Source organism: Ambystoma mexicanum, chromosome 14, assembly GCF_040938575.1.
Source record: "Ambystoma mexicanum isolate Mex_15411 chromosome 14, UKY_AmexF1_1, whole genome shotgun sequence".
NCBI lineage: Eukaryota > Metazoa > Chordata > Amphibia > Caudata > Ambystomatidae > Ambystoma > Ambystoma mexicanum.
The window spans coordinates 666,479,005-666,504,043 of record NC_090940.1 but is presented as its reverse complement, the minus strand read 5'-3'; the positions used below and the strand labels follow the sequence as shown (position 1 = coordinate 666,504,043).

At 50.4% G+C, this 25,039-nt stretch overlaps 1 protein-coding gene across 1 annotated transcript in view; it reads right to left on the bottom strand.

The window, feature by feature from the left end:
- ESR2 (estrogen receptor 2) overlaps positions 1-25,039 on the bottom strand; it is a 607,028-nt gene that overhangs the window by 83,210 nt on the left and 498,779 nt on the right. Inside the window, exons 5-6 of the mRNA XM_069638222.1 lie at positions 20,576-20,878; positions 8,463-8,601 (exon numbers count right to left, since the gene is read on the bottom strand). Coding sequence (XP_069494323.1) covers positions 8,463-8,601; positions 20,576-20,878 — 442 coding nt within the window. The remainder of the gene's footprint in view (positions 1-8,462; positions 8,602-20,575; positions 20,879-25,039) is intronic.

The following is a 25,039-nucleotide window of genomic DNA, read 5'->3' as shown; positions in this document are numbered from 1 at the left end:
GCTGCTTGCCCGGCGGAGATGGATAAAGCCTCAGATTCTGCCCTTTCCTGTTGCCTCCGGCTGCTGCTAGCCTGGGGAGACGGATAAAGCCTCGGATTCTGCCCTTTCCCGTTGTCTCTGACTGCTGCTTTCCGATGGAGATGCATAAAGCCTCGGATTCTGCCCTTTCACGTTGCCTCTGGCTGCTACTTTCGTGGGGAGATGAATAAAGCCTCAGATTCCACCCTTTCACGTTGCTTCTCGCTGCTGCTCACCTGGGAGATGGATAAAGCTTCGGGTTCTGCCCTTTCACGTTGCCTCTGGCTGCTGCATGCCCGGGGGAGATGGATAAAGCCTCAGATTCTGCCCTTTCACGTTGCCTCTGGATGCTGCTCGCCGGGAAGATGGATAAAGCCTTGGATTCTGCCCTTTCACGTTGCCTCTGGCTGCTGCTCGCCTGGGGAGACAGATAAAGCCTTGGATTCTTCCCTTTCACATTGACTCTGGCTGCTGCTTTCCCGGGGGAGATGGATAAAGCCTCAGATTCTACCCTTTCATGTTGCCTCTGGCTGCTGCTCGCCTAGGGAGAAGGATAAGGCCTCGTATTCTCTTCTTTCATGTTGCTTCTGGCTGCTGCTCGCCTGGGGAGATTGATAAAGCCTCAGATTCTGCCCTTTCACGTTGCCTCTGGCTGCGGCTCACCAGGGGAGATTGATAAAGCCTCAGATTCTGCCCTTTCACGTTGCCTCTGGCTGTTGCTTGCCTGGGGAGAGGCATAAAGCCTCGGATTCTGCCCTTTCACATTGCCTCTTCCTGCTGCTCGCCTGGGGAAAAGGATAAAGCCTCGGATTCTGCCCTTTCACGTTGCCTCTGGCTGCTGCTCACCTGGGGAGACGGATAAAGCCTCAGATTCTGCCCTTTCACGTTGCCTCTGGCTGCTTCTCGCCTGGGAGATGGATAAAGCCACGGATTCTGCCTTTTCACGTTGCCTCCGGCTGCTGCTCACCTAGGGAGATAAAGCCTCGGATTCTGCCCTTTCACGTTGCCTCCGACTGCCGCTCACCTGGGGAAATGGATAAAGCCTCGGATTCTGCCCTTTCATGTTGCCTCTGGCTGCTGCTCGCTTGGGGAGATGGATAAAGCCTCAGATTCTGCCCTTTCATGTTGCCTCTGGCTGCTGCTCACCTAGGGAGACGGATAAGGCATCGGCTTCTGTCCTTTCACGTTGCATCTGGCTGCTGCTCGCCTAGGGAGAAGGATAAAGCCTCGGATTCTCTTCTTTCATGTTGCTTCTGGCTGCTGCTCGCCTGGGGAGATGGATAAAGCCTCGGATTCAGACCTTTCACGTTGCCTCTGGCTGCTGCTTGCCCAGGGGAGATGGATAAAACCTCAGGTTCTGCCCTTTCACGTTGCCTCTAGCTGCTGCTCACCAGGGGAGATGGATAAAGCCTCGGATTCTGCCCTTTCACGTTGTCTCTGGCTGCTACTTTCCTGGGGAGATGGATAAAGCCTCAGATTCTTCCCTTTCACGTTGCCTCTGGCTGCTGCTCGCCGGGGAGATGGATAAAGCCTCAGATTCCGCCCTTTCACGTTGCTTCTGGCTGCTGCTAACCTGGGAGATGGATAAAGCTTCGGATTCTGCCCTTTCACGTTGCCTCTGGCTGCTGCATGCCCGGGGGAGATGGATAAAGCCTCAGATTCTGCCCTTTCACGTTGCCTCTGGATGCTGCTCGCCGGGGAGATGGATAAAGCATCAGATTCTGCCCTTTCATGTTGCCTCTGGCTGCTGCTCGCCTGGGGAGACGGATAAAGCCTTGGATTCTGCCCTTTCACACTGACTCTGGCTGCTGCTTGCCCAAGGGAGATGTATAAAGCCTCAGATTCTGCCCTTTCATGTTGCCTCTGGCTGCTGCTCGCCTAGGGAGACGGATAAAGCATCGGCTTCTGTCCTTTCACGTTGCCTCTGGCTGCTGCTTGCCTAGGGAGAAGGATAAAGCCTCGGATTATCTTCTTTCATGTTGCCTCTGGCTGCTGCTCACCAGGGGAGATTGATAAAGCCTCAGATTCTGCCCTTTCACGTTGCCTCTGGCTGCTGCTTGCCCGGGGAGAGGCATAAAGCCTCGGATTCTGCCCTTTCACATTGCCTCTTCCTGCTGCTCGCCTGGGAGATGGATAAAGCCTCAGAGTCTGCCCTTTCACGTTGCCTCTGGCTGCTGCTCGCCTGGGGAGACGGATAAAGCCACGGATTCTGCCCTTTCACGTTGCCTCTGGCTGCTGCTCACCTGGGGAGATGGATAAAGCCTCGGATTCTGCCCTTTCACGTTGCCTCTGGCTGCTGCTCGCTTGGGGAGATGGATAAAGCCTCAGATTCTGCCCTTTCATGTTGCCTCTGGCTGCTGCTCGCCTAGGGAGACGGATAAAGCATCGGCTTCTGTCCTTTCACGTTGCCTCCGGCTGCTGCTCGCCTGGGGAGACGGATAAAGCCTCAGATTCTGCCCTTTCACGTTGCCTCTGGCTGCTGCTCACCTAGGAAGACAGATAACGCCTTAGATTCTGCCCTATCACGTTGCCTCCGGCTGCTGCTCGCCGGGGGAGATGGATAAAGCCTCGGATTCTGCCCTTTCACGTTGCATCCGGGTGCTGCTCACCGGGGGAGACAGATAACGCCTCAGATTCTGCCCTTTCATGTTGCCTCTGGCTGCTGCTCGCCTATGGAGACGGATAAAGCATCGGCTTCTGTCTTTTCACGTTGCCTCTGGCTGCTACTTTCCTGGGGAGATGGATAAAGCCTCAGATTCTTCCCTTTCACGTTGCCCTTGGCTTCTGCTCGCCGGGGAGATAGATAAAGCCTCAGATTCCGCCCTTTCACGTTGCTTCTGGCTGCTGCTAACCTGGGAGATGGATAAAGCTTCGGATTCTGCCCTTTCACGTTGCCTCTGGCTGCTGCATGCCCGGGGGAGATGGATAAAGCCTCAGATTCTGCCCTTTCACGTTGCCTCTGGATGCTGCTCGCCGGGGAGATGGATAAAGCCTCAGATTCTGCCCTTTCATGTTGCCTCTGGCTGCTGCTCACCTGGGGAGACGGACAAAGCCTTGGATTCTGCCCTTTCACATTGACTCTGGCTGCTGCATGCCCGGGGGAGATGTATAAAGACTCAGATTCTGCCCTTTCATGTTGCCTCTGGCTGCTGCTCGCCTAGGGAGACGGATAAAGCATCGGCTTCTGTCCTTTCACGTTGCCTCTGGCTGCTGCTCGCCTAGGGAGAAGGATAAAGCCTCGGACTCTCTTCTTTCATGTTGCTTCTGGCTGCTGCTCGCCTGGGGAGATGGATAAAGCCTCAGATTCTGCCCTTTCACGTTGCCTCTGGCTGCTGCTTGCCCGGGGAGAGGCATAAAGCCTTGGATTCTGCCCTTTCACATTGCCTCTTCCTGCTGCTCGCCTAGGAGAAGGATAAAGCCTCGGATTCTGCCCTTTCACGTTGCCTCTGGCTGCTGCTCGCCTGGGGAGATGGATAAAGCCTCAGATTCTGCCCTTTCACGTTGCCTCTGGCTGCTGCTTGCCTGGGTAGACGGATAAAGCCACGGATTCTGCCCTTTCACGTTGCCTCCAGCTGCTGCTCACCTGGCGAGATGGATAAAGCCTCGGATTCTGCCCTTTCACGTTGCCTCCGGCTGCTGCTCACCTGGGGAGATGGATAAAGCCTCGGATTCTGCCCTTTCGCGTTGCCTCTGGCTGCTGCTCGCTTGGGGAGATGGATAAAGCCTCAGATTCTGCCCTTTCATGTTGCCTCTGGCTGCTGCTCGCCTAGGGAGACGGATAAAGCATCGGCTTCTGTCCTTTCACATTGCCTCTGGCTGCTGCTCGCCTAGGGAGAAGGATAAAGCCTCGGATTCTCTTCTTTCATGTTGCTTCTGGCTGCTGCTCGCCTGGGGAGATGGATAAAGCCTCGGATTCAGACCTTTCATGTTGCCTCTGGCTGCTGCTTGCCCAGGGGAGATGGATAAAGCCTCAGATTCTGCCCTTCCACGTTGTGTCTGGCTGCTGCTCACCAGGGGAGATTGATAAAGCCTCAGATTCTGCCCTTTCACGTTGCCTCTGGCTGCTCCTTGCCCAGGGAGATGCATAAAGCCTCGGATTCTGCCCTTTCACATTGCCTCTTCCTGCTGCTCGCCTGGGGAGAAGGATAAAGCCTCAGATTCTGCCCTTTCACGTTGCCTCTGGCTGCTGCTCGCCTGGGGAGATGGATAAAGCCTCAGATTCTGCCCTTTCACGTTGCCTCTGGCTGCTGCTCGCCTGGGGAGACAGATAAAGCCACGGATTCTGCCTTTTCACATTGCCGCCGGCTGCTGCTCACCTGGGGAGATGGATAAAGCCTTGGATTCTGCCCTTTCACGTTGCCTCCGGCTGCTGCTCACCTGGGGAGATGGATAAAGCCTCGGATTCTGCCCTTTCATGTTGCCTCTGGCTGCTGCTCGCTTGGGGAGACGGATAAAGCCTCAGATTCTGCCCTTTCACGTTGCCTCTGGCTGATGCTCACCTAGGGAGACAGATAACGCCTTAGATTCTGCCCTATCACGTTGCCTCCGGCTGCTGCTCGCCGGGGGAGATGGATAAAGCCTCGGATTCTGCCCTTTCACATTGCATCCGGGTGCTGCTCGCCGGGGGAGACGGATAAAGCCTCAGATTCTGCCCTTTCATGTTGCCTCTGGTTGCTGGTTGCTGGGGGAGATGGATAAAGCATTGCATTCTGCCCTTTCATGTTGCTTCTGGCTGCTGCTTGCCTGGGGAGACGGATAAAGCCTCGGATTCTGCCCTTTCACGTTGCCTCTGAAGCTGCTCACCGGGGGAGACGGATAAAGCCTCAGATTCTGCCCTTTCATGTTGCCTCTGGGTGCTGCTCACTGGGGGAGACAGATAAAGCATCAGATTCTGCCCTTTCATGTTGCCTCTGGCTGCTGCTCGTCTGGGGAGATGGATAAAGCCTTGGATTCTGCTTTTTCACGTTGCCTCTGGCTGCTGCTCGCCTGTGAAGACGGATAAAGCCTCGGATTCTGCCCTTTCATGTTTCCTCAGGCTGCTGCTCACCTGGGGAGATGGATAAAGCCTTGGATTCTGCTTTTTCACGTTGCCTCTGGCTGCTGCTCGCCTGTGAAGACGGATAAAGCCTCGGATTCTGCCCTTTCACGTTGCCTCTAGTAAGTGAGAGGTCCCCAGATATACTGTTCTGTCTCTCATTCGCTGGGCCAAGCTCAGGCAGCCAATCATTCAGAAGGGCATTCAGGTAGGCAGGCAGCCATTCAGACTCACATTGCATTCAGGCCATTCTCTTCCATCCAGACATTTCACTTATTGGAATTGTTCAGAAGCTGAAGTCAAAACTTGATGCTTAACCTTGAAGTTCAGCTGGAAGAAGAAGGCTTTGCTGCTGCTTTCCTTCGATGCAATCCAAAAGCTGTTGTGTCTCCAAGAACTGAATCAAGAAAGATCCTGGCTAGGAGACCTCTTCCAGAGCTATGAGGGAACATCATGCACCAGACCTTCGGGGACCGCCGAGGAACCATTGAAGTAAGTGCCGAGACGTTGAGGCCATCGAAGACCATCACTGTCGACCGGGGTTCAGAGGACCGCTGTTACCTCGTCGACTGGAGCAGCAATGCTCCATTGCCTAAGACAACAAAGAATGTGGATTGGGACAAGCACCCAGCCTTTCAGCACACCACACTGCATTCATGCCAGTTTTGGGCAGGGCTGTCTCATTCTTTGTGTCACACACACAAATACCAGACACCCCATAATATGAAATGTATATTGGTCACACACTCCATTTACCCAGATTCACAACCCACGGGCGTACCCACAACATACAGTCATTGGGAAGGCTCCAGCCAGTCTAGCCTGGACTTCACAACCACACCATATATGGAACTTCCACCCAACAGCCAGTCAGGGGGAAGGGACAGAGTCAGGGCCTCCCAGGACTTTGGGAAAACAAGGAACTGGCAATAGAAAGCAAGAGGCCACAGGGGCCAACTTGTCTCCTATCAGGAATCAACTGATTCCAATGGCAGGACCTGGGTATCCCAAAATGGAGGATACTCAGAGCACCTGCCAAATTCAGCATGGAGCTGCCACCAGCCCATACCCTGCTGTGGGCCACACACATGTGCCCAAAAACATACACTAGAGGCACAGGGTTGCACCCCCACCCGTGGGTGCCATAAGGGTATCCCAAGGGTCTGTTCACCATAACCAAAAAGAGGAAGAGCTGCACTGCCAGGAATCCCAGATGGAGCCCTGTGCAGAAAATAACACAGAACACATGTGATAAAAGGAGTACAGGAAAGGCCATGGAGGCCCTGTCCCTCCAATGCCTTTCCAACATCACAGTGGCTTTAGTAAGGAGGGACCTGCCTGTATTCCTGTGGGCCTCCCAAACCCCCTTAGGTTCAGGCAGAGCTGTAGGTTTATTATAGGGTTGGCCCGGGGTGTATATTCCCATTAGTTCTTTAGCCACAGCAAAGAGGTGCAATAACATGTTCTGTAGACATGGCCCACCCTCTCGGACTGAACGGCATAGCAGGGATGGGTCGCTTTCAAGGATTTCCGGATGGCAGTGTCTGTCTCCTGGAACTCACCCCTCGTTATGCTTGGGGTGTTCTGAACTATGCATAGAGACCCCGGGAAGGAGATGATCCTGTAAGGGTCAGCCCATTCCCCCCCTCCAAAATGCAGACCTATTAGACATAGGGCCTCATTACACGGTAGGCGGTGATCCAAGGTGCTATTAGCACCTTGGTCCATGCCGGTAAAATACCGGCACCGCCTTGATGGAAAGGGGAATTACCGCCCTATTCCAAGGTTGGCGGGCGGTAATTCCCCTTTCCCCCATTGCCCTTCCCCATTCCCATTTTTGCCCCATAGGGCTCTATGGGAATGGGGAAGGCGCTAATTACGGTGCCGCAAATTGCTGTACCGTAATTAGCCCCCTGGTCCCTTTGCGGGTTGGTTTTTAACGCCTGCAAAAAGCAGGCATTAAATTCACCAATCCGCAAAGGGACCTCGTAGTAAGGCGGTAAGTGTTTACCGGTACCGGTAAAATACCGGTACCGGTAAACCCTTACCGCCTACCGTGTAATGAGGCCCTTAGTGTTGAACATCACCCTGTTCACATTTCTTAATTACTAGCACCTCACCCACTCTTCTCTGCCCCCCGCAGTGTGTTTTCTGAGGTATTTGAAAATACTAACCCCCTCACCCCCCACCACACTAAATGTTCAGTACCCCACGATCGACGAACCACCCGCCCCCTCCGGCAGATCATTAATGTATCCTAATTTTCCAACTAGCCCCCAGTGGTTGCGAAATCCCCAGGTCTTTTGTATGAATCTCTGCACCCTACAACTGTGGGTCCCCCAAACACAATAGCAGGTCCTCTGCAAAGAGGGGGATCCGTGGGTCTCGTGGGCCAGTCGAACCCCCTTAAGAGCGGATTCCCTTTGACCTGCTCTCTCAGTGGCTCCATCCTTAGAGTGGATGCGAGTGAACTGGTGGTTCAGAGGAGTTCGCCCCGTTGGTAATATGTTGGTAGGAGGACATTTTCTTTATGAATATTTGAACTAGGAACAGGGGGGTGGGGTAAACCTTAAGAAAATGTTAAGAGGCACAACAACTGCCAAAAAATCGATCTTGTAGTGTTGAATTAACTTTACTAATATAGTGGGAAGTCATCTGTCCCGCCTGGCCACCGTTTCCCTCCCTTGATTCGCATTAATTTCTACTATGTGTGATCCTGGGCAAGTTACCACATCACAACCGTGTGCCGCGGGTCGCATAAGTCTCAGTCTTGGGCGAAGTTCGCATATGGTCAAGTACTGGTAATATTTGCTTTATACGTAATTGCACATTTATATCATAGATAAAAAAAGTCAGTGTAAATACCTTTTAGTAACCATTGCTGACTTGTCGTGACATTGTCATGGCCCTGCACACCCCCTGTGCAAAGAGCATTCCTTGTGAACACAGTGCAGCCCCTGCCTCAGCAGCAGCGACCTCCCGAAACACATTCACCTGTCGCTCACATACACCCAACACATTCACAGGTAACGGGTGGCAGGTGTTCATTCGGTTCTCTGATCTTTGTGTCATGTATCTTTTCTATGTATGCATTAATACAGTCGGACATGTTTTATTCCTGTCACCTGGCGCCATGCATTCACCCTGAGGCTTCCCGTTAGCACGCAGCCGTGTTAGAGGCCCTGCAAACAGGCGTGGGCAGGAGTGTGGAAGAGGCTGCACTCAGCGAGCACTCACTCTCCCAGCGCTCGGGCTTCACGGGCTCTTGACATTAGGAGCAGCGCATGACATTGACAGCCTCAGGCACTTGCAGTTGTTGGTGTGAATTCGTTCTTGCACTATTATTCCTGTGAGTCGAGCAATCATGGCCGAAGGTGAGCCTAGCCGTGGCACAGCGCAGCGCCCTCACCTGTTCACCACCAGGTCCGGCGCGAACATGAGCTGTCCGGGGTGGTCGATGGAGCGCCACATCAGTCCGACCATCAGCACCTCCAGCCAGCAGCTCTCCAGCAGACGCACCTGGTCATAGAGACTCAGCTCGATGAAGCCTGCAAGAACGACAAGAAGGAGGGGTCAGGACGTGCACCCATGGCGCCTCTGCACGCGCTGATATGCTCACCCACTTACAATGCCCTGCTGCGTGTGTGCGAGTGTGCGTGCATGTGTGAGTGTGTGCGTGTGAGTGCATGCGTGCGTGGGTGCCAAAGCTGCCCTCACAGAGTGTGGTTGTGGGTGCATGCTGTGGCACAAGTTCTCCGAAGTGAGGGGCTGTAACCTGCCTTGAGCTTCCTGTTGATGGCCTGCACTGGTTGGGCCTACTGCCAAATTGGGTTGGCCTCTGCCAAGCGATCCTTCTTGATCTGTAATCCAGATCTTATTTTAATAACATCTTTTATTGATTTTACCCTAAAGGTAAAAGAAAACTAGACAAAGAAATAGACAACATTCAGTAGGATGCGATTGCAATCCCACATCACCGACCCCCCAGGCCCATTATAATGTCTGTAAAGCCCTGTGCAAACATACCAAATCCAGGATTGCGTCCGGGCGGCCTCGTACACGCCCAGCTCACACCGCCTCTATGCATAGGTTCCACAGGGGTTCCTGGTTCTGGGGGCACCCCCTCTCCCTGTACAGCCTCCGCTCCAATTCACATCAATAGTCCATCCCCAGTAGCATTCACGCACCCAGCTGCCAGATGCCCTTTACCATCCCGGGGCCATCTTACTGGCCTCCCAGTTTGGGACAGTCAGGCACGGGAGAGCCAATGACTCTAGATATCATGTCCCTGATCGATCACCAAAACCTCTGTATAGCAGAGCATTCCCAAATTGTGTAGAAAAAGGTGCCAGTTGCGATCGACACACCTCAAACAAAACGTGTGCAGCGCCCTTCCTATGCCGTGTAGCCTCCCCCATGCATAATACACACAGGGTAATACTTTGTATTGAAGGAGGCACAGGCTGCACGTTATACTCGCTTCCCTGGGTGAGGCGCGGGCCTCTATCCAGGCTTCCTCTTCCAATGCCCCTTAGTTTGCCTTTTAGCTTGGCCAGGTGGTTTGAGGTAAAGTTGGTTATCACCTGTTAGAGCCCGGTGATTGCTTTTCCTGTGAATTCCCCTTCCAAGCGGTCGGCTCCTATAAGAGAGTTCAGGGATATCCCAGCAACCTCTGTTTTCTTGTGTTATTGCATGGTGCAGTCGTATGGAGGTACACCGATCTCTGTCCATTAGACCGTATGTATCCACTAAGTATTGGAAAGAGAAACATTGGCCCTGGACTATGACGTTCTGTAGTTCTCACATCCTCTTTGTATACCACTTATTTTGTAGACCCAGTTTATTTACTTCTGGTAGATCAATGTTGCCCCACAGTGGCGCTTCCAAAGTCACTATGCCCTCTGTGAGAAACCAGAGTGTCTCACCCGCTACTCCCTGGGGATCTCTCTCTCAGGTGGCCAGGGCACGGCCATCACCTTTGGATCCAGACCCTGTGGGAGGACCAGTGCGGAAGGATCACCTGGGTGAGGGCATTAAGGGAGTGGGGTATGAGACAGCTAATGGTGAGACACGGTATTCCCCCCTTTTTTGTTCATGTACCCATCCTATTTTGTAGGATTTTCCAAAGTCCCAACTTCTCCCCTCCCTTTTTACACAAACACTGGGCCGAGGAAGAGGGTAACTGAGCGTAACCAGACTAACTCTTTCACATCGCACTGGACATATTCTGTTAATCGGTTCAGGCACTTTACACTAAGTGCATACACCTGATACAAGTTAGCTCTCCTCACTCGAATAAAAGGCAACACCTGAAGACACACTCTGAGCAAGGCGGGACACGAGTACGAGCAGAACTTCCGGGATGAAGGAACAACTACTGGAGCACAACTACAGACCAAGGGACCACAGCAGTTGGCCGAAAACCCAAAGGGTTCCCTACTGGAGGTTGTTGCCTCTGACAGTCCACGAAAAATACGTGGAGAAGGCCACATCCCACAAGTGAAGATTGCATTGTGTTTCAAGGTCGCCAGCGACCCTCCCGGGTGAACGGCAGAGTTGGGGAGGCGAGGCCAAGCCTATGGTACAAACCATGACTTGTGAAATTGGAAATAGCAAAACAAGAAATAAGCACACACAGACGGTGAGTTGGCAAGCAACGTGAGAGACCAGTGTGTGTTATAGCGAATGAAGGTGAAACATTATATCACAAGGGAAGGCTGCACGGGTGTGGATGAGACATGAAGAAAGGCAGACGTGTGAATGAACTTTGAAGTAAAAGGCAGTTTGGGCATAAGCGATACTAAGAAACAGAGTGGTCCGGTGAAACCGATTAGCCCATTCGAAAGTCTCTGTGAAAGGTACATCATTTGAAGTTGTTAAGCGAACAAACATCAAAGTAAATTAAGCAAGAGTAAACATGAGCATTGAGTTGAAGTGGTCCTGCGGTGCTCTGTAAGGAGAGAAATGCATATTCGAAAGTCTACGACATCTGAAAGGGGTCCGAGCCCGATTGAGGGAGACCCTAAGTACAACAAGCTTGAAGAAGGCAGCCCAGGCAAATTTGTGTTGAACTGGGACTTGAGAGGTATGAGCCCGACAGAGGCGGACTTAGTGACACAGGTTATCCCTTTTCTCACCTGTTTTCGCTGCTTGCCGGCATCTTTGGGAGGAGTTTTCTTCTTTACGGTTCGGGTTTTATATAACCCTGCTCGGCCGTCGTCGGCTTCCAGCGTTCGTTCAGCTTCAGTGTCCGGGATCGAGGAAACGTCCAGGAAGTCCAGGAAACAAGAAGTGTACTCGGAGGCGGGTACACGGAGTTCGGAAGGATGACAGGAAAGGGGGTTGAGAAATAATAGGAGAAGACGGAGGGACCGGGAACCAGGAATAAACAGAGTTCCACGAAAGCAAACTTACGGAGCACACGCCACAGTAATCAGTAGCGTTGAGACGCACAGGCCCTCAGCTACTTTATAGGACGTGCTGCATCGGAAGTAAAGGCTGGGAGGCAGCGTTTGGTGCTTAACGACCATGTTGGAAGTAGCACGGAGTGTAAGCCCCGATGTGTCAAGGACCAGGAGGTCCAGAAGGGGTGTGTCCGACGGCTCATGCCAGCATGCCTCCTCCGAAAACCCGTCCCGCCTGGTTTGCCCGGGTGTATGAGATGGAACCTCCTGAGCAACCTGGGGGTATTTAAGATTGAGATTGGTTCCCAAGTGCGTTCACTGGGAGGATATCCTTTCCATTCCACCAAGTATTGGAGCTGACCCCGCTTATATCTAGAGTCACATATTCTGGAGACTTCATATTCTAATTGGTCATTGACTAGTACAGGATTGGGTCTGAGGTTAGACCGGGAAGTCTAGATGTATGATTTCATCAGAGAAGTATGGAAAACTGGGTGAATCTTGCTCCAGGAATCTGGTAATTTGAGTCGAAAAACCACTGGGTTAATTACTTCTTTTATGGAAAAGAGCCCATAATACCTGGGGGCCAGTTTATTTGGTCGTAGATGTCTTGGCAGTAGTCTCGAGGACAACCATACCTTATCTCCTAAAGCGTAGGAGGGCCCTGATCTTCTTTTGGAATCTGCGTAATACTTGGTATGATTCCGAGCCTTTTCTAACTGCTCTTTGGCTTCTTTTTGTACATTGATCAGTGTTTCAATCCAGGAATCAACTGGAGGGACAGGTGTAGGGTGTGGGAGGACGGAAGGTAGCACTGAAGGGTGGAACCCTTGACTGCAGAAGAAAGGGCTGGTCTTGAGAGCCGAGTGGTCCGAATTATTGTAGGAGAATTCGGCCAGAGGTATTAGAAGTGACCAATCGTCCTGGACCTTGGTAGTGAAACAACAGAGATATTGTTCCAGGGTTTGGTTCACACGTTCGGTAGCCCCATTAGTCTGTGGATGATACACTGAAGAGAGGGCACGTTGTATTCCCAGTATTCGCCAGAGGTGTTTCCAAAAGAGAGATATGTATTGAGACCCTCTGTCTGATATAATCTTGGAAGGGAGTCCATGGAGTATAAATATGTCTTCCAGAAAGATTCCAGCAAGTTCCGAGGAAGAAGGTAGTTTATGTAAGGGTGTAAAATGAGCCATATGAGTGAATAGATCTATGGTGACCATGATAGTTGTATACCCCCTGGAAGGTGGTAGTTCCACAATGAAGTCCGTAGCAATAATTTTGCAGGGCCTTGTTGGTAGTGGGGGCTGAAGTAGGAGGCCTGCCAGTCTCTTGTTGTCATGCTTGTTTTGACTGCAGACTGCACAGGCTTGAATGTACAGTCGTACGTCAGACTTCATTCTCAGCCACCAGAATTGTCTTTGTAGAAGATGGAGGGTGTTTATAATACCACAATGTCCGGAGTGAAGGGTATCGTGGCAGAGATTTAATACCCTTTGCTGTTGTTTCTGTGTGGGGATGACTAAACTCTTATCCTTGAAAAGGTATCCATCCTTAGTTCTGAGATTCCATCGGTTCTTTCCTGAATATTCTTCCCATAGTTCAGTGGACTGTGTTTGTATTCGAACCTCGTCTAGGAGGCTGTTTGCTTGAGCCACAAATATTGTGTGTGGGAACATTTTGGGGAACGAGCGGTCTTCAAGGGTTTCGTAGTCGGGACGTCGAGATGAGGCGTCAGCAATCAAATTCTGTGTCCAGGGACATGATGGATTTGGAACTGATATTGGGCAAAGAAGAAGGCCCAACAGGCTTGTCGGCTATTCCTACATTCCAAGGCCTGTAATACTTAAAGGTTACGGTGGTTTGTGCGTACCTGGACTGGATGTTTTGCTCCTAGAAGTAAATGACGCCACTCTGTGAAGGCTTGACGGATGGCTAGCAGTTCTTTTTCTAAAACAGAGTAATGGGTTTCACTGGGAGTTAACGTCCGTGAAAGATAAGCAATAGGATGTTCTAGGCCATCGTCAAATTCCTGTTTTAGAACCGCTCTGATGGCGTAGTTAGAGGCGTCTGTCTTTACTAGGAAGGTTCGGTTGATGTCAGGTTGAGCCAGGATGGGAGCTTGTGTAAACTCAATTTTTAGCCGTTGGCATGCCTCCTCTTGGGCTGTTGTCCAATGAAAGGGAGCGTTTTTTTTCAACAAGGCTATGATTGGTTGAACTATCTCGGAAAAGGAAGATATGAATTTCCGATAGAAGTTAGCTAACCCCAGGAAGGAATGAATCTGTTTCACAGTGGTCGGAGTCGGCCAAGATAGTATGGCCTTTACCTTGGTTTGATCCATTCCAATACCGTCTGGGCTAAGGACGAATCCTAGATAATGAACAGAAGAAACATGAAAAAGACACTTCTCGGGTTTTGCTAGGAGTTTGTGTTCGCTTAGCCGTTGTAACACTGCCTTAACATGTTCTTCATGCTTCAGATGGTCCTTAGAGAATATCAAGATGTCGTCCAGATACACGACGACAAAGAGGAATAGCATGTCTGAAAATACCTGATCCATGAAGCGTTGGAAGACCGCTGGGGCATTTGCAAGTCCGAAGGGCATGACCAAGTACTCAAAATGACCAAAAGGTGTTCTAAAGGCTGTCTTCCATTTGTCTCCTTCTCTAATATGGATCAGATGGTAGGCACCTCTGAGATCCAACTTAGTGAAGATTACGGCTCCTCTTATAGCTTCCAAGATATCTGAGATCAAGGGCAATGGATAGCGATCCTTGAGTGTACACTGATTTAAACCTTGATAATCAAGACAAGGCCTGAGCTCATTGGTGTCTTTTTTTGGAACAAAAAACAGTGAGGCTCCAGCTGGGGATTTGGATGGTCGTATGGTGCCATTTTCAAGGTTTGTATCTAGGTACTCACGGAGGGCCTTCTTTTCAGGTTCGGATAGATGAACATCCTAAGGGGATCACAGCTGAAGGTTCGGTATCAATAGCACAGTCTTCTGGTCTATGAGGAGGTAAGGCTTGAACAATAGCAGAAGCAAACACATCGGAATATTCCTGATAGATTTCGGGAACCTGGATGATATTTGAGATCGTGAGCGGCCCCTGATGATTTGCTGAAACTCCTTCCGATGGTGTCAAAACGGGATCCGGGATTAAGCAATGAGACATGCAATATTCGGAACCCAGAAATAAGGATCCTGCTGTCCAATTGATGTAAGGGTTGTGTCTCTGTAACCAGGGCATTCCCAAAACCATTGGGTAATGGGCGGACTTAATGATGTCAAACTTTATCTTCTCTCGATGGTGGTTTATTGCAAGCTCAATTTCCTTGGTTTGAAGGGTTAGGGTTCCTGAAGAGAGGGGTCTTCCATCAATTGCTTCTAGAGGCTGCATGATATTCCGGGATTCGTATGGAATATGGTGTTTTTAAGACCCAGTCTTGATCTATAAATATTCCCATAGCTCCACAGTCCACCAGTGCCAGAATGGGGTAGGTTTCCTTCTTGGATGGTGATAGAAAAGCCTGTAAAATCACCAGATTGTTTTGTCCAGGAGAGTTCAAGGATGGAATAGACGTGGAGCAAACATCACTCTCCCGAAACTGTGCTCCATCTAGGATCGGGAGCTGGCGTTTCCTGAACGCCGAGGAGGAGCTATAGGACACTCTCTCACTAAATGTTTGTCCGAGACGCAATACATGCATAAGCCCGTATGGATCCTTCGCATTCTCTCTTGTGGGGAGATGGGTCCACGGAAGGCCCCTAGTTGCATGGGTTCGGGTTCGTTACTAGGGACAAGAACAGGCTTGGACTTCGAGGTGGTCTCCATAGGGTTCTTCTGCAAGGGCAACTTGGTCTTCTTTTTCTCTGCTTTTCTTTCCTGGGTGCGGAAGTCAATCTGTAGAGCGAGATCCATAAGGGCTTGGAATGAACTTGGGTGAGCGACTCTGGCTAGTTCATCCTTGATGTCTTCATTTAGCCCTCTATGAAAGAGAGTGAAGCAGGCTTCTGAGGACCAATCTGCTTCTTTAGCCATTTGCTTAAATCGTGTTACATATGTGAGCATGTCCTGAGAGCCCTGTTGGAAGTCGAGTAGACGCTCCTGAGTGGTATAAACCTGTTCTGGACGGTCAAACATGGTTTTAAGGGCTTGAATGAACCCATCATAATCATCCAGGAGGGCATCTCTGGCATTAACTAAGGGTGTGGCCCAGGTTAATGCATTCTAGGCTTAAAGGTAAAGTGGACCAGACAGGAATCAAGGAATCCACAAAGATCTTTTGCAGACCCATTGTATTTGTCAACAATGCCGCCCAATAGTACACTTTCCTTAGTGGCGGAGTCGCGGGATAAGACTAATTGGTTTAACACGGCATTTTCTGCCTTTAGGTTTTGCACTTCGGTCGTTAGTTCTTGCATGCCGCGCATAAGATCATGAATGGCCGCCTCCATGTCTGTATTGTCTTCAGTTAGGTGGTGTCTCAATCTGACACAGGTTACCCCTTTTCTCACCTGTTTTCGCTGCTTACCGGTATCTTTGGGAGGAGTTTTCTTCTTTACGGTTCAGGTTTTATATAACCCCGCTAGGCTGTCATCGGCTTCCAGCGTTTGTTCAGCTTCAGTGTCCGGGATCGAGGAAACGTCCAGGAAGTCCAGGAAACAAGAAGTGTACTCAGAGGCGGGTACACAGAGTTCGGAAAGATGACAGGAAAGGGGGTTGAGAAATTATTAAACAGAGTTCCGCGAAAGCGAACTTACAGAGAACACGTCTTGCCACAGCAATCAGTAGCGTTGAGACGCGCGGGCCCGCAGGGCCTGGCTACTTTATAGGATGTGCTGCATCGGACGTAAAGGCTGGGAGGCAGCGTTTGGTGCTTAATGGCCATGTTGGAAGTAGCACAGAGTGTAAGCCCCGATGTGTCAAGGACCAGGAGGTCCAGAAGGGGCGTGTCCGACAGCTCATGACACTTAGGTGAACTGTGTGCTGTAAGGTCTGAGCCCAGCAGAGGGGGACCTTTGAGAACTTTACGTTGGGAATGCAATTTTGAAAGTCAAGAAAGAGACTTTAATGTGTAAGGAGAGGCGGGCCTCAAACCACAGTTTGGAACTGCTAAGAGTGCCTTACTCTGTGAGGTATAACGTGAATAGGAGAGTTGGTTCAACTACCTTTATTCTTTAGAACACAAATTCTTCCTTTGCATACATTTCTGCTTTTTATACTTTTTGTACAGGAGATAGGGCAGGCATTAGGTTTTGTTAGCATAGGCCATTTTGATTTGACAGACTCCACTAGGACTGTTTTGTTTATCATTTGATGGTCGAGACTACTCCCATATTAGTTATAGGGCAAAATTGGAGTTTTCTCCAACCCCAAACATTTTCGGTAAAACTTTTACAAATTGTATCCATTGTGTCAGTGTAATACTTGTAATACCATGCCTTCCCTACACCACCCAACCCATTGCCCTGAATGTTTCCCTCCTGTAATCCAGATCTGAAGGATGATGTGAGTGTCAGAGCCTTGAAAAGAATGCCCGATTCCTATTGTGGCTCCTCAGTAGTGGGAACTCCTAGGAATGCCGCCAGTTCAAGCATCTTGTTGTGGAAAGCCTTAGCTGAATGAGGAATATTGTTCTAGGTTTCGCTTGATGATTAATCTTTGTCCAGAGATTCAGCAAGATCCATGGTTGGAATTGCTAGCTGCTGGATAGCTGGTGGTGGAGGGTTGGCTGGCGCTGGTGTGGTAGGATGTTGTATTGGGACAGGCCTGGAGCCTGTGGGAGGTCTGGTGCAGCTGTAGCCCTAGTCATCGTAGGCGTGACTGGAGGCAACGGGGTAACTGGAGATGTACGCGGCTCAGGCATCATCTCACTGCTAATTCCCTTAAACTCCTCTGTCATGGCTCTCGACTTCATGAGGGTGTGAAACCTGTCCAAGAACCTGTCCACTAATGTCTGCGACTGGGTGGCTGTAGTCAGGGTCCATGTGGCCATTGGAGGTGCTGGAGCAAGTGGAGTCCAAGACAAAGTTGATGGGACCCAGTACGGTTATCTGTGTCGAGCTGTCCAGGGCATCAGGTTTCATGGAGGTGAGCGAATGTTGAGGTCGGATAAGAATGTGCCAGTCGTTGGACTGTCAGCCAGAATGAGGCACAAACGACACTTGTGGTACTATGGCAGCAAAGGCACTAGAGATTCATGGTCTCAGTCTCTGGGTGTAGACATCGTAGCCAGATCTCCAGCTGAAGAGCTGGCTGGGGATCCCGGGCCGACAATATGGGGGTCCGGATCACCTTCATGAGTCTATTTAGGAATAGAGCATACATTCTCCCTTCACTTACAGGGTCACTCCTTGGGAGCCATTTTGTTTTGGTCAGCCATTCTGTGTGTGCTTAGGCCTGTAGATTTAGAGAAACAAGGGCTTTTGCCTACCAATGTGGAGCCTTAGGGTGTAGGTCTGAAGTGACCCTCAGGGCCACCCCCAATGGGTTTTGGAGGATTTGGAGGATCCCTTCTACATGTGGCAGTCCCAGGGAAGGATTTGCTGCCCCAGGGTGCCTGAGAAAATAGGGTTATTGTCTGAGCAGCATGCAAAGCTCTGCGATGTTGGTTTCTGATGAACTCCTTAACTGACCATGGAGAAGAAACACCAAAAATATCCCTCCTGAGTTGTTGACTAAGCGCTTAAAAGCTGAGCATGACCGGAAAGCGTTCCAGATGTGGTCAGGGACCAGAAACCTCAGGCAGAGACTGTGCTGACACAGGAGGTGCAGGAGGTGAATTCGTTATCACCGGCATACGACGAAGGTATGTGGGTGAAGCCGGAGGTGCAACAGCATAAGGAGGTAAACTGAAGCGATAAAAAGAAAAAAAGTATGCAGCTGTGCGTAGAGCATCTAGTCCCATCAAGAGGTAAAAAGGACTGATGGGTGATGCTGGTGGGATGAGTCAGCATGGACGGGAAAGGGGGGGCAAGGCACACTTATGTGTGCAACAAATTTAAAGGGGAAGTTGACTTTTTTGCAGTGTAAAAGGCTCTGGTCCCGTCCCTGTGGGACAGACTCCCATCAGTAGGGAGGAAAGTGGATGGGACATAGGAGAACAAACAGTGTTAGAATGCGTTATATTAAACAGTGCCAGGATTTCCATTCTGGGGTGGATATTGGCCTTCCGCTGGTTCTCTGAACTGACCACAGTTACCGGAATCTAGCGCCGACACCCAACTTGCCTGAAGCTCATATCCTCAGGGTTGTAGCATCCGGCCGCTTCTTTACTCAGGTCTAGCCCAGCCACTGCTCTATCACATCTCCTCTTCATAGAGTTACAGCTCCCAGCTCACTCTTTGTAATCCAGCCAGGAGATAAGTGTCTAGCCCACTTCTTCCTGATCCAGAGCCATAGGGACCAGTTCACTGATATGGGATCTGATAGCCTTCAGACTCTCTATAAGGGGTTTAGTGCCCTTCCTTCTGTCGCAATAGGGATATAGTGCCCTTCCTACTGTCACAATAGGGATATAGTGCCCTTCCTACTGTCGCAATAGGGGTATAGTGCCCTTTCTACTGTCGCAATAGGGATATAGTGCCCTTCCTACTGTCACAATAGGTATGTTGTGCCCTTCCTAATGCTGTAATAGGGATATAGTGCCCTTCCTACTATCACAATAGGGATATAGTTCCTTTCCTACTGTCGCAATAGGGATATAGTGCTCTTCCTACTGTCGCAATAGGGATATAGTGCCCTTCCTACTGCTGTAATAGGGATATAGTGCCTTTCCTACTGTCGCAATAGGGATATAGTGCCCTTCCTACTGCTGTAATAGGGATATAGTGCCCTTCCTACTGCTGTAATAGGGATATAGTGCCCTTCCTACTATCACAATAGGGATATAGTGCCCTTCCTACTGTCGCAATAGGGATATAGTGCCCTTCCTACTGCTGTAATAGGAATATAGTGCCCTTCCTACTGTCGCAATAGGGATATAGTGTCCTTCCTACTGCTGTAATAGGGATATAGTGCCCTTCCTACTGTCGCAATAGGGATATAGTGTCCTTCCCAATTTTTATAGGAAGTAATCTGGTGCCCTTTTCACATTAAGAGATAGGGTGTCCCACAAATAGCAAACAATGTTCATCCCTTTAGGTTACTAAGTACTTCCATTTCCCTGAAGTTCTCCTTAGTTTCTATGACAACTATTGCTTTTTCCCCCAGATGACTGTGGACAGCGGGCACCTTTCTTGGAACATCTATGAGGTCCAGTCTTTGGCCAACTCCTGCGGCCTCTGGTTCCTGGCCTTCTGGCTCTTCTGTGTATATGGCTCAGTTGGGACCTTCTCTCATTTTGCCTGCTGTGATCCAGTCTGCTTCTTCTTCCTCCACTGGAGGGCCTCCATGTGGCTTGCCTCGTTGTCCTTGCATGTCTCTCTGCTCTAGCAAGCATCTTTTCATAGGCTTTTAGATATGTATGTCTTGGTTTCTGCTTTTTCCATTGTTTTGGGCCTAATCCTTCTCGCATGAGTGGTACGATGCAGGCAAAAGGTGTTCGTGGAGGAGGTGGTTATGTCTGGGACCCTGTATCCAGAGGGGATGTCAGAAGCAAACAGCCAGGCTAACCTAGACATGGGGGCGAGAGTGAAGAAAGTGTGTGGCAGACTGAGCGTGTGCTTCTCAGAGCTAGGCAGCCATATGATCAAACTCTTAAAAATTAAAGCCAGATGTGGCGCTGTTAGGTTTTTAGGTCTGTCTGACAAGTAACATACAGATGAGCAGCAAGTGCTTAACGCACCGAGGTATCTTGCAACTATGGTAAGTGCTGGTGTCTGTGCCCAGCATATCACACTCCGCAGGAATGATATGCTTCATGGAACTTCCCTCAGTCAGGACATCTGAGGGACTATAGAAGTACAATCCTCACTGCAGAATCGTACCAATTCACAAAGAAAGATTCACAGAGCCTAGGTTTCGGATAAATGTTTGCTCCTTCCTTACCTTCCAGCTTTCCGATCCTAACAGCAGAAGACATTTGCATCTGAAATTGACTAAACTCCTGAAGGAACCTCTAAGTTCAATCCTATGTGAGTGATATTTTGCAGTCAGGACATCAAACGTACCAGGTATCTTCTTGGCCCACCCGATCATGTGCACCAGCTCCTTGTCGGCCAACTTCGTCAAGGACAACATCATGGTGGCCTCCGTGAAGGGCTTGCTGGTGCTGGTCATCAGGAGGATATCGGGGGGCTCCGCTTCGACTAGTGTTGAAAGGAAATGCTCCGGGCTCATGGCACTGGGGACAATGTCTTTCACTCGTCCTCCCAGGTCAATGGCTTTTTTGGACTTGGCATTATACTGCGTTTGGTCATCTGAATGGCGTCGATGGCGGATAATGCGATATCCACACCGCTCGCGTCTCGTGCCTGCGGAAGAAACCATACATTAATTCTGAACCTTCGTTTCTGCTCCACAGTACAGGCAATACCAAAATAACCTGAGATTGGAGGCATAAAACACTATATCTACATGGTGTATAGAATTGTTTTATATCGTCGGGCTAGCATTTTGCCACGAAGAATTGAAGGCGCTTCATGGCAACATGCTAGTTCGATTTGGTCAGCCATGGCAGTGTCCATCAGCGTTCTTGTTCTGGGGCAGGTCCCACACAGGAGCGAGAAGGACTATTTGACCTTATATGAAGGAGCATGGACCGGAGGACGGCGTTTAGGCCTTGTCCCTGCTTGGGAAATAAGGGAAATGTACCCTGAAGCGAAGGATCATGCATTTACATAGTGCACCATGCCATATTCCTCCTGCTTCTAAGCACTGTAACATAGCTCAACTTTCCGATCTGAAGAAAGTAATTTGCGTGCTATAATGAAACTGCAAGCTATACCGGTTCTTATAGCCTGCAAATTGGCCAATGGAAAAGGGTTATTCACTCGCCCAGGGTTCTAATACAAGTTAACCCCAGAACCAAGGTATTACCAAATTATAGGTGTATGGACAATTTCAAGGAGAAATGACATGTTAGCATGAATAATTCCAAGCAAAGGTGCCGAATCATGTTGTAGACTTGCATTACTCGTGCATTCAGTGCGACTGCAGTGACTCTTCTTACATTCCAGCAACTCATCTCCCAAAGACTTTCCTGGCTCCCATGAGACATGCTTGACTCTCATTTTGAGACAGGCATGTCTGCAGCTGAATGAGAACACAGAGGTTCCATCCCTGCAGCATGCTGGGAACACACATCAGGGTTTTACCAACGTACACATTGTTGCATGTTATAATTCACAGTTGTGCGTGTCATTGTTTATAATGCCAACCTTGGCAGAGCCCATTGTAGGTGCTTCTCCCTTATCCCCGCCCCTTTGGACCCTTGTCTGCCCTCTTTAAACATGATTCCTGGAAATGCCCATAGTAAAACTGGAGGCGGATGGCTGAATGCTTTTGAATTAATCATAACCTCTGCCATTGCTCTTGGCGACCCTCGATCGCATCGTTTGTTATGCCTTTCAGGCCATTACAGAAGGGTGAAGCACCCTATGCATATGAAGACTGGCCCCACCCCAAAGACAGCTGTCCAGTAGGACCTGCTAATCACTCCCTTTCCAAAAGAGAGCCCAGACAACCACAGACTCCTCGAGATGCCCCTGCTCCGTGGCAACTCAACAGCCCCTTAAGGGCTTGTCGCTTGCTTGGGGACTGACACCATACATACACACACAAAGGAGTCCTGGCCTATGACAAGACATGTGGCCTTGCACTCGGAGAGAAACAGCCGCATCCAATGAAAGGCCTTGCCTCAATAAACTGATGATTTCATTGCCATGAGACCGGCTTTGACATCTTGTTTAACAACGGTGGCCATCAAGCACTCATAGAGTTACTCCTGAGCAGTCACTTATTATTGTGCTTTTAGCTCTGGCCAGAAAGAGCTCCACTGCTCTCTGCCAGAGCACTTGAGTGAATATCTATAGAGGACCTGGTGTCAATCGGCCGGTCCCTCTGTCCGGCCCGTTACATCAATTTCCACCTCCTTACGCCACCTTCTCAAGGATCGACCTCTTCCTTTCTAGTGGGAAATTCACCTAAGCAAAACTTGTTCTCAAAAGTCGAAATGGGGTGGCTGGTCACATGCAGGGCTTTAAGTGGGGTATGAAATTGTGGGGGGGGGGCTCATTACAGAAACATCTGGAAGCCAACCTTATTCTGCACGATCAACAAGCGGGCTTCCGTACTGCACACAGTACGGAGACTGCCATGTTGGACGTGCAGACCCACATGCTCCGTGTTCTAGATAAGGGTAAGACAGGGCTCTTTATGCTCCTAGATTTGAGTGCCGCATTTGATTTAGTAATGACTTGCCGTTCCAACTGGTCTTGGATACAGTGGCCGGCTGCTCCAAGGAAGTATCAGCGTGGAGGAGGGGAGGGGGGGATTTTCCAAGGCAACTCATATAAGGTACAGAGTCCCATAAGGGGCTAGCTTATCCCCCTTCCTATTTGATCTGTACTTGAGGTGCCTTTGCGAGTTACTGGAAAGCGTTGGAGCGTTTTTTACAAACTACGCCGATGATACCCAGTTGGTGGTCGAGCTGGGCGGTGACTATCTCAAGAACAGCGCCAAAATATCGACACTTTATAACATCATCGAGAACTGGATGGAGGGCAATTGGATGTGCCTTAATGGTAGAAAGACGGAGTTGAGGATCTTTGGCTCCCATCAAGCCCGATCTAAGTTAGGACCAGACTACGAGGCATTTAACATTAAGGACACCCGCATTCTGGTGTTAGAGCAGGTTAAAACTCTCGGAATCCTCATGGACGCTTCCATGGGCGCAGAGGCGCAGGTTCACTACTTGCATAAGAACAACTCCTACCAGCTCCGCTTCCTCAGATCGATCCGCCCATTCTTGAAGGAGAAGAACAGTGCCCCTATTGCAAGGGCAGCCATATTATCCGGATTAGAGTATGGGAACTGTCTCATGCTCCGGGCCAGTAAGTACTGCCTGGAGAAAGGCCAGGTCATGGAGAATAATGCAGTGGCAATAATCAAAGGAAAGAAGAAGTGCGAACTCATTCCCACTCACTGGAAAGCACTGCACTGGCTAAGGTCGAGGAGAAGACTCATTTCAAATCCCTGGCGATGGGGCACAGGCTGAATACCCCTAATCGATCCCTGAGCTCTAAAGCACAAGGTAGAATCACAGTGCCCTCCCACAGAGGGGCAACAGGCCTGGGTAGGGCGTTCCCTGGGCTGGCAGCGAAGAAATGGAACAGCTTACCCCGAGCCCTTCGCCTAGAACCAAGTTACCCGGCCTTTAGAAAAAACATTAAAACCCACATTTTTAAATAATGGATACCCATCACCACGACACTCAGTAGAGTAGGTCAGATAGATTGTTAAAAGTCTTGTGTGTAGTATCCATGTGTTATGTTACGCGCCCCGATGCCTGCATGCTTTCGGTGCTTTACAAACAAATAAATAAATAAATAATGTGGGGTGGTGCTAGTGGAATCGGCGCAGCCTAAAAAAAGTACACATACCAAAGTAAGGCACTCAAACAAATATATAAATGCATGTAAATGCTATTTTTTGCAGGGAATGCGCAGGTGTTTAGAAAATAGAAAAAAATGCCTGCAGTGCTTCCGGTGTGTGCCTTCCTTCTCAGAGTCTTCCATAAAGTATGAACATACTGTTTTCTAAGTTCTATTTTCTTGTACCAGGTTAGCCAGGGGTAGTATAAAATGGTTGCTCCAAAAGAGACAACCATTTGCACTCCACACAACTCCACGACCTTGTGCATCCTTCCCCTTCTACCTGTTCCACGTTTGCTTCCCCACACTTCTTGCCCATTGCCACTCGTGCTCCCCACGCAACTTAGGCCCTGCTTCCCCCAGCCTTGCGCATCCTTCCCTGCTGCCCCAGCCTTGCGCATCCTTCCCTGCTGCCCGGTTCGACGTGCGCTTCCTCGTGCAACTTAGGCCCTGCTTCGCCCAGCCTTGCGCATCCTTCCCTGCTGCCCGGTTCGACGTGCGCTTCCTCGCGCAACTTAGGCCCTGCTTCCCCCAACCTTGCGCATCCTTCCCTGCTGCCCGGTTCGACGTGCGCTTCCTCGCGCAACTTAGGCCCTGCTTCCCCCAGCCTTGCGCATCCTTCCCTGCTGCCCGGTTCGACGTGCGCTTCCTCGCGCAACTTAGGCCCTGCTTCACCCAGCCTTACGCATCCTTCCCTGCTGCCCGGTTCGACGTGCGCTTCCTCGCGCAACTTAGGCCCTGCTTCCCCCAGCCTTGCGCATCCTTCCCTGCTGCCCGGTTCGACGTGCGCTTCCTCTCGCAACTTAGGCCCTGCTTCCCCCAGCCTTACGCATCCTTCCCTGCTGCCCGGTTCGACGTGCGCTTCCTCGCTCAACTTAGGCCCTGCTTCGCCCAGCCTTGCGCATCCTTCCCTGCTGCCCGGTTCGACGTGCGCTTCCTCGCGCAACTTAGGCCCTGCTTCCCCCAGCCTTGCGGATCCTTCCCTGCTGCCCGGTTCGACGTGCGCTTCCCCACGCAACTTAGGTCCCACTTCCTCCTGGC